This window comes from Apostichopus japonicus, chromosome 3 (genome assembly GCF_037975245.1).
Source record: "Apostichopus japonicus isolate 1M-3 chromosome 3, ASM3797524v1, whole genome shotgun sequence".
Classification (NCBI taxonomy): Eukaryota; Metazoa; Echinodermata; class Holothuroidea; order Aspidochirotida; family Stichopodidae; genus Apostichopus; species Apostichopus japonicus.
In genome coordinates this window covers 11,408,868-11,418,376 of record NC_092563.1, presented here as the reverse complement: position 1 = coordinate 11,418,376, position 9,509 = coordinate 11,408,868, and the positions used below count along the sequence as shown (strand labels likewise).

Below are 9,509 nucleotides of genomic sequence, written 5' to 3'. Positions count from 1 at the left end.
TAGGTTTCACATTATTGCCAGAATTATTTAACAACATAGAGATAAATGTAACAAAGCATACACATTTACAAGTGAATGGGTGTCGCAAATGGTCTTCTCTATATCAGGGAATTAGTTATCGCAAAATGGGCAAATTGCTATACAAGTGCAAAGATAGCAGATGTACACAGGTACCAAAGTCTTTTGTAAGGGAGTGCTCAGAGCATTCATGGCTATTCAGCCTGTATATGTCAGTGTGAAGACAATGGGACATCAGGAGAGCTTGAACAAGTGTCAAGACTGGTTCTAATGTGTAAACATGCCTAGATCCTTCTTTGGACTGCTCTTAAATAGCACAAGCTGACCAATGAGGCTTTACCAACCATTGTATGTGTTTCTGTCACTGTCTCCTCCCACTTACAGATTAATCACATCATTTCTGTTGCTGGATGGGGCTTGGATAAAGATGGTGTAGAGTTTTGGATTGTTCGAAACTCATGGGGCGAACCATGGGTAAGACCAGACTTAAATATTTGTCTTTTGTTAAAATTGCCTATTTGAAATGGACAAGTCTTTCCTTTTGCAATATTATTTATTACTTGCCAGGGAAGTACAGTACCAATGTGCTTAAGCTGTGTGTGACAGGAGTTCGTAAACAAGATAACGCAAAGAAGTAGATGGTGGTGGAATTTCATGATAATTTACATGTGGATGCTCATTACAGAGTTCAAGAATAGTGTTGATTTATGTAATGTCAAGAGCCATGTGAGGTCAAGCAAGGTCAAAGTTTGAAGCCTTGTAAAAAGAATTCCCTCAATATATTTAGCTGGAATGAAGTTTGTACAGAGCAAGGACAACAACACCGATTTTGTGGAGTTCATTGGCTATTTCAGATCTATAAAAGTCAGTTCCAAAACTTGTATTAAAATTATTCCAAACATACAGCTGTGATAAACTTCATATTTGGTGTGAATTACTTTATTGTTTTTGAGGAGGTGAAAGGTCAGTAGAAGTAAAATCCTGACAGCCTTTTGAACACAATAAGGCACAGTATCAAAAGGAAATCACATTTGAGCTTGCTAATACCACTCTAAGACAAATCCTATCAAACAAAGAGATTATCTCTGCAGCTCTTCAGTCAATGCAATCAGACAAACACTGCTATATTCAGCTCTCTGCAATGCTTGACTGAATCTGGGCTGATGCATGTTCCCTAAACTATTTGCACTATTTGGCAGATTTTGCACCATGTTTTTGTGTGCACCATGCCAATTGCAAATTTTAGTTGTAGCCACTGGCAAACCGAATGTTATGATCAATAATTTTACAGTTACTCTTACAATTTTTTTAGTGCTATTTAAAATTTGAGTTAATAGGGGGTTGAGTAATCGCTCGTTCTGATATCATGTAACTTTATCGGCCTAATGTAGACTAACGTTATGCTGACAGTTTCTAGGGCCAAACGTTAGGCTTTCTGAATAGTAATATATTTACTTTAGGCATATTGGTAATGTAGCTAAAGTGTATGCTTTTCTTTCATCTTTTAAAACAGGCGGAATCTGGCTGGTTTCGAATTGTCACCAGTAAGTACAAAGAGGGTAAAGGAAATTACTATAACCTTGGTATTGAGTCCAACTGTGCCTATGCTGATCCAGTTCTGGGAATATAGGTAGTGCAAGAGTCAAATGTGTTATGTTTTGCTGGACTTGTCACTTAGCTAACAAGGACATTGGCATCATTAATTGATTGTCCTACTGGTAATCAGCAAAATGAATAATGAAACGTGTATATATTTGGTAACATCAAAGTCAATGATAATTATATAAGAATAAGACTAGTAGAAGGGGTTACTTTACTTATATATATATTTTGAATGTATTTTAATAGAGTAACTTAAAGGTCAAGAGACGCGTAGCAGATTCTCTTCCAACTTTCACAGATTAAGAAGAGATATCAAAACCCAATACTCCAAATTTGGAGTTCCAAATGTTTTTCTTTGCTGTTTTAAATTAATTACCAAGCTCACCCCGTAAGATGATAGACGTCATGGGGGGAACTACCACGGTGGCCAAAACTACATAGGCAAAATGTGCTAACCAAGATAATAGGGGAAGTTAGGTAACAATATCGAATCTAAGCCTAACCAGTCACACAACTAGCCTATATAGTACGCTAGGCCTAAAGTTACTATTGTGTTCCGTCAAGGAGAGCAATTGGATATCGCTGTCTGATCCTGCCTCCACTTCGCTGGTCTCCGGTTCAAACGTGTAGGGTAAAACTCCTCCACGATTGTCAAACATGCTATCCATTTCTTGACTTTCGATATCGCTATCTGAATCCGAAAGCCTATAAATTTACGGTCATTGCCACTGGCCGCCATTTTGCAATTGTGTGAGCTAGCTATGCTGTGTATGCATATTATTGCGTGTATACCAACTGTTTGTTGTAGCAGTTAGTAGTTTCCCACGACGATATCATAGTTTGGACTCGATAAAATAAAAGATGTCATTTTTTTTCTACGTTTCCTAACCGAGGCAATGGAGCTGATTTTTGTGGAGTTTATGCTGCTTGATAGAAGTAAAATGCATGGAATTTTTGAAGAAAGAAGTCATTCAATGTTTCATTTGATGTCTTATGTACCAATCTGTGATTTTTCACCTAAATCCCAATGTAAACTTTCTTGTAACAGACTGTTGAGGAAGGTATTATTTTCGCTAGTTACAGATTTCTCCTTACTCAATACACTGCGCAGAACAGTTACATGTTTGCCCTATTCTGCACTTCCCCTGTGACGTCACAAAAACAATAACGTAATAGTACCTGTTACCAATTTCTCACCCTTTGGAGATGGTAAATGGACACGGTGTTGGGGTTTTCTTAACATTAGAATTGTTAAGTTTTGCATGTCCCTTGACCCTTAAAAAGTTCAACCTGAAATTTCTGTCTTGTGTTCCTTTCATTTGCATAGGTAATTAGTCAATTACATTGAGAAATATTGTAGAGCATATATACAGAAAATTTGTTATTTCAAAGAAATATGCCAGTGTTTTTTGTTTGGTTCGTAACCTTTGAAGTCATGGCGGATGAGTGTGTGTAAGCGTGCCTGTGAGCATGTGTTTGTGTGACCCTTTGCTGGTAAACACGATATCTCAAGAACAGCAGCTTGGACCAGGCTCATATTTGGTGTGTAGGAGTACAACATTGAGTAGGAAAAGCCTATTGTTTGTTTTGGTATGTCAAATGTCATATTTGGTCAAATTGTGAAAACCTTGTAAACACGTTATCTCAGGAAGATAATCTTGGACCAATCTCATATTTAGTTTGTAGTTGTGAAACGGTAAGCTCAAGAAGCCTACTGTTTTTGGTGGAGGTCAACGGTCATTTGGGGGTTACTAGTGGTCAAATTTTGAAAACCTGGTAAACGCATTATCTCAAGAAGGGAAGCTTGGAACAATCTCATATTTAGTAATGTAGTTGTGACACTTTAAGTTCAAGATGCCTATTGTTCCTTGTGGAGGTTAAAGGTCATTTGGGGTCACTAGTGGTCAAGTTGTGTGTAAAAAAGTGTACTCTTTGTGCATACAGCGTTGCTCTTGGAACTAATGATATCACTGAATCATCAGTATTATATATTTGCTTCCGTTGTTGAATTTTCCATCGTATTTTGCAATTGTCGAGAATTCAGTGCCAAATAAAAAATTTAGGTTTGGATATATAGTTAGTTGGTAAAATAGCTAGGCGCCGTTATGAAAATAAAATGTTGCCTAGTTACAGTTTTATCAATGACCGAACTCAATGGGAATAACTGTGTAAAATGGTTCGCTATCTGCCTGTGCAATATGTACGGGAAGTTTTCATGTGCGGAGATTGTTCACCACCTTCATGGAGCATTTACAAACATACAGGGAAAGCATCATTTAAAATATAAAAAAATAACTATTTATAAGAGGGCACGATTTGAGCTTACAAATTACTTAATGTGTTTTAAAGGCATTCATAAATATGCTGTGTTGATATATTAATTTCTCAACCAATAAAATAAATATTAACCGTCGATATCAGGAATGCTTGGCTATGCACAGGCATCCCCTGCACAGTAGAGCATATGCAGGTTGACTACTAACAATGTTGTGAAAAATGTTTCGTGTCAGAATACCAATGCAATTAAGGTGGCCAAGCATCTCCTAAATTATTTCTTGAGGCATTTCCTACATGCCGTCAGTCATAGTTCGAAAATATACAACAACTTAAGGAGTTAGTCACGGTCCCCACATAGCGAGTACTTTTAAAATATTTGTCGAGGCCTAGAAGAAGCCTGTTGATTTTGGTAGAGATCAATCTGTATGCTGAATACAAGAAAACTGTCCATCTCAGTTATCAGCTGTCGATGTGAATATTGTATGTCATATCTCAATGCTTTTTACTGGACTTCTTTGAAGTATGTTGTTCATCTTGGTTATACACTACAGCTAGTGTGTCACAGTCATATAATATTATTTATGCAGCATCATCAAAACCACACTGCAGTTTTGCTCTCTGGTTATTAAGGTAGTATAAATCATTAATTTACTGGAAGATTTATCTATAACTTATGTATATATGTCTGTATTTTATCTGGTTATAGAAATCTTGGTTGCAATTTGAACATAACCTCACATTTTGTAGGTAGTTTCATGATGATTATTTTCAATTTGTTATTTTGTTGAAGCTTAGTAGACATAATCTACTATTTGTATAATCTTGACAATATCTCTAAGTTCTTTGTGCACTTAGGTTCGCAGTCTAAACCTCATAACAACTTGTAACAAGGTACTGAAAGTTCATATTTGGTATGTATCTATGTAGGTGAAAGCTTACTGTAAGTTCACAGCCTGTTTTGTATGGATCAAGGGCCATTTGACGTTTACAGATTGAACACCTTGTTAATACAATAATTACAATCTCATCTAAACTTAAGATGAAGTTGATACTTCATTTTAGATCCTTCTCAGTAGATCCCCTTAAGTTTTGTGGAGGTCAAGGGTCATTTGAGGTCATCAAAGCTCCGTCTGAAAACCAGGTGTGGACAAATGTTCCACAACTAAAATCAACAGAAACTTCATACTTGGTATACAGATTGACCATCAGGAGTACCAGAACTCTCTAGTTATGTTTTACCTACCATGTTTTCCAGTAAAATGTGGTAAGGAATCACTAAGCCTGTTGCATTTTGTCAAGTACATAAATGTTGAATCACTTGAAAAACCTGTTTGTGATGTTTTCTTTTTTATTCCATTGACCTGATTCCTGCAATTTCTTAATCCTTACCGGATTCCAAGGGAATGTGTTAGAAAGCCAACCCCTGCTCGTCCGAATAAACCAGAATCGCTTTCATAAACACCTGTTTGATCCTCTTTGTAAAAACCGAAAAATAAATGGTTTTAAATTTTAACTCCTTAACTTCACTCTGCCCCGAACTATGACCCGCCTCATATCGTGTTCCTTTAATGTATAAGTACCCGAATTTTACACACACGTATTCAATCCCGAATTTTGCACCCCTTGAAGAAAGGGGACCTATCCCCTGTTTTCATTACTCTAGGCGGCGTGGAACGGTCCCTACGTAACGAAAGCACATGGATTTGGTAGCAAGAGCTGGAGGTGACACCCATTGGTAATGGGCCGAACTCTAGTTCCAACTCCCTGCGCTGCTCGGAACGGCCCTCGCAGTTGAGAAGAACTGGCCAGGTTTGTCGCGAGGCTAGTGGAAACTCCCATCCGTAGAAGTGGGTCTACCCACTGTTTCTAGCTGCCTGAGCCACAGAGGCTAACATATGAGCTTGGCTTTTGCGGCTGGATACACCCCCCCCCCCCCCATAACAAATACCATGTTGTGATAGCTGGCGGTCTAGTATTAAAATCTTGTAAAGCCCAATTAAAAACTTAAACTTCATTCTTGGTATAGAGATCCACATCCGTGATCAGAGAGAGTAAGCAAGGATATATAATTTAATCAAAGAAAACTGCGGAGAAAGTAAATTCCTCTTCGAGACCTTAAACCATTTGCAGCAAACTTAAAGAAGTAACACATTCTGAATCGGTACGAAAGGAACCAAGACAAACCTTAATATATTTCTGATGAGCCTTATCCTAAAATATTCTGGCAGGCGCGTAGCGAGAAATTTGCCAAAGGAGGGGCGAAACTGTATCAGAGCCGTAGATACGGAATTGCAAACTATCTAAGCGTAGCGCCACAGCAATGGTTCGGCGCGAAGCGTACAAGAACATTTTGGCTGAAAATGCCTCCCAGATCGCTGGAAATGGCCCTTGTTGCATATTAGCATTTTCTCTTTTGAAATTACTAGCGATATCATAAAAACATACAAAAAGATATACTCAAGGGGGCGGTCGCCCCCTTCGCACCCCCCCTTGTCTACGCGCCTGCATTCTGGAGTAATTTAGAACCATCTGATTGCGATTATAGCAACAGAATCACAAATTCAATCCAACTTAGGCTTAAAAAAAAGATTAATACAGCTTACAAGTCATACTTTAGGCGTGAGTGTCGCCATGTTTGTCGATAGTATCAGCGTCCAAATCCGTCGGGCGCCCATACTAGTAACTGGTATCTACACCGCAACGTTCCGGCTCCTTAATTGTAACAATAACACAAACTAATATTTCCACTTAATCATGGAAGCATTATGAACATGAAGTAAACATTGAAGCTTCCAACCAGCATCTTCTTTCTGGATATGCTTTCGATGAGAAGTATTTTTGAGTCTCCTGTTGTACTGGAAGATACTTCTTGCTCAAATTAAGTCCGCAAGATAATGGACTTCGCACCAACGCCTGTGGACGTATACATCCTTTCTTGCAAATGAACAGTTAAGTGGAAACAGTTAGGGTCTCCCAATGACTACGTTTTCAATCTCACATATCAACGTACCAAGGCCTTCGTCATCAAGTCGCATGTTCCGTAAAGATGCCCGTTCATAACCTTTCTAACAATTGTGAAGCGGCAAGGTGGGGGGGGGTGGAGGCGGGTGGGGGCTCTTAAGCTCCCATGTGATACCTCGCTGGGCCAAGCATGAATGTCGCTATTGTTCCAAGCCTTCAATGCCTCTCTCCGTGCCAACAAAATTGGTACCATTACTGCTTCGGATGCAGTGGCGTCGCCAAGGGGGGGGGCAGGGGGGCACGTGCCCCCCTGGAAAACCGAGTGCCCCCCATCTGAGATTTGGGTTGGTAAAAAAATATATATATATTTTGTTATATTCATCTCCCATCATCTGAGTTGTTTTTTTACAAGGACAAAGAAGCACAGTAATTCGTATTTTCTTCAAATGAGCTGCGAAAAAATGAAAAAGTTTATCCTTGAATGTCGGGTATCGAAGTCGTAACCCGCGCCATCACAACAGGTCGATATTTACATTGAATGTGTCAGTGCTCACGCCATACCAGCGGATATACACGTCCGCTTCGCGAGCTACATTACTGTGAGAAGGGAGGGTACTGCAATATGTTGCCTTGGTCTGAGGTTGACAGGTTAGGAGCTGACGAAATGTGAGAATGTGAGGGTCCGCAGGCACCATACTTGCCTATATTTGTGGACCCATATGTTAACCCTGTTGTGTAGGGGGTGCAGAGGTCATTTGAGGTCAGATGCTTGTAGGAACAAATGGCGAATGTTCACACCTGCATACTGAGCCATACTCGATGTGTGATCAAACTTTGGATTGCATGGTGAGATCCCTGATAGGAGCCAATAACGATGCTGGAACCTGTTACATCTTAATAGATAATGGGCGAAAACGAGAAGGACAAGAAAAGAGTCAGGGTCATGCACACATTAATTCAACAAATGTAGGTTCTATTGTTATAGGGTTAAGCATAATATCGACAGCATGTGGTTCATATCCTCTGCAAAATTCTGCGCCTTGTTAAAATCATTACCTCAAAAATAGCAATTTCTGGAGATATCTTCAGATCGAATTTAGCATCAAATGTGGCAGCATTTTGCATCTAGCCCATCCTCCGTATGCGAAAATTTTCCAAAGGGGGAGGGGGGCAGTGGCGGCGGAACCGGGGGGCTTTGGGGGCTCAATGAAAAAGTTGAGGGGGTAAATGCATGATAAGCCCCCCCCCCCCAATATTTACCAAGGCTCCGAACGTGCATCTGCCCATTTTTCAATGCATACTTGTCGATCTGTCCGATGCACACGTATACTATATAGGTGTAATAATTTTAGTAAATGCTGGGGGGACCCTCGGCCCGTCCCCTGGCTATAGACCACATTGTCACCCCAACCGCGTCTTCACGCCCCGTGAAAAGTGGAAGCAGTGAGTGTGAGTACCGGTAAGCGCAACACAACTTCGTCTTAGGCCAATGACTTGCTTCATTTCAGCCAGTTCTCCAACATCCCCTTACTACACTCAAAAACGTCTTTGCGAGTACACTACGAGTAATAGCTACTCTCTTAAAACACCATCGAATATACAAATTACAATGTTTTTACAGACTTTAACGTGCAATCTGAGAAATTGCAGGCTTGAGACCCATATTTTAGGGCTAGGTATTTGCAGCATAAAACACTCGGGAAGTGCCGTTTCCGGCCATCTGGGGGTTTGAAAAACCCAAAATTTTCTTTTACGCTCCGCGCCAACCGATGGTGGCGCTCCGCTTAGATAGTCTCTACACATTAGCCCCCTCCCCCAATAATTTTCCCGTTCCGCCGCGCCTGGAGGGGGCACCCGTCCCCTTAGACCCCTCCCCCAGGACGGCGATCCGTATCAACCTAAGTGCCCCCCTCCCATCAAATGCTGGTGCCCCCCCAGACTGAAAAGTCTGGTGACGCCACTGTTCGGATGGTACTCAGAGCAGCTGTCAGTTTCCGCCATATATAGAACAGAATACAAGAACTGCTCTATGGTTGCAGCCGAGTGCAGGATATCAAGATGTAAAGCCCCTGTAGCTAGACAAGTGATATGAGTGCGTATCTTTTGACTATGTCCTTCCTCTCGTGATCTCAAACGGATCAAACATGTCAATACCGGTAGATCAAATTGCCGCCTGTCTCTTGTTATCCTTTCAATTGGTAGAGCGGTCATCTTTTGTTCACCTCTTTTGGTATGGTACTTACTGCATGTAATGCATTGGCCAATTATGCTTCGGATGATAGTTCCGGTACCAAATGCCATAATACATTTTCCACAGAATCATGAGGATCGCAGCCTCGTCATGTGACTCAATATCTTGTGTATCTCCAGAACGATAAGACGATCAACTCGTGAACTCTTATGAGAGCGAGTTCAAGACTCTGTGGTCTGCGAGCAATTCCAGGAAGCGCCAGCTCTTGACCAATGGGCAAAATGGGTTAAAAAATGGATGTCGCAAGCCAGATCCTACGATCTATATCCAAGATTTTGACAGAGATGATTTGCCTAGTGTGGTGAGACAGAAGTTAGTCAGTCCAAGATGTTGCGTCGGCGTTGTGATAGGTTGTGCACTATGGCCATAATCCCAGTGGTTGTTAAGTCCTAGAAAAATG

At 40.6% G+C, this 9,509-nt stretch overlaps 1 protein-coding gene across 2 annotated transcripts in view; it reads left to right on the top strand.

Annotated features, from left to right (window-relative positions):
• Positions 1-5,223, top strand: part of LOC139963180 (cathepsin Z-like) — a 47,564-nt gene extending 42,341 nt beyond the window's left edge. For both annotated transcript variants that reach the window (XM_071963739.1, XM_071963748.1), the window contains 2 exons: positions 403-492; positions 1,532-5,223. In XM_071963739.1, coding sequence (XP_071819840.1) covers positions 403-492; positions 1,532-1,648 — 207 coding nt within the window. In that variant the 3' untranslated portion in view covers positions 1,649-5,223. The remainder of the gene's footprint in view (positions 1-402; positions 493-1,531) is intronic.
• Positions 5,224-9,509: the final 4,286 nt, after the last annotated feature.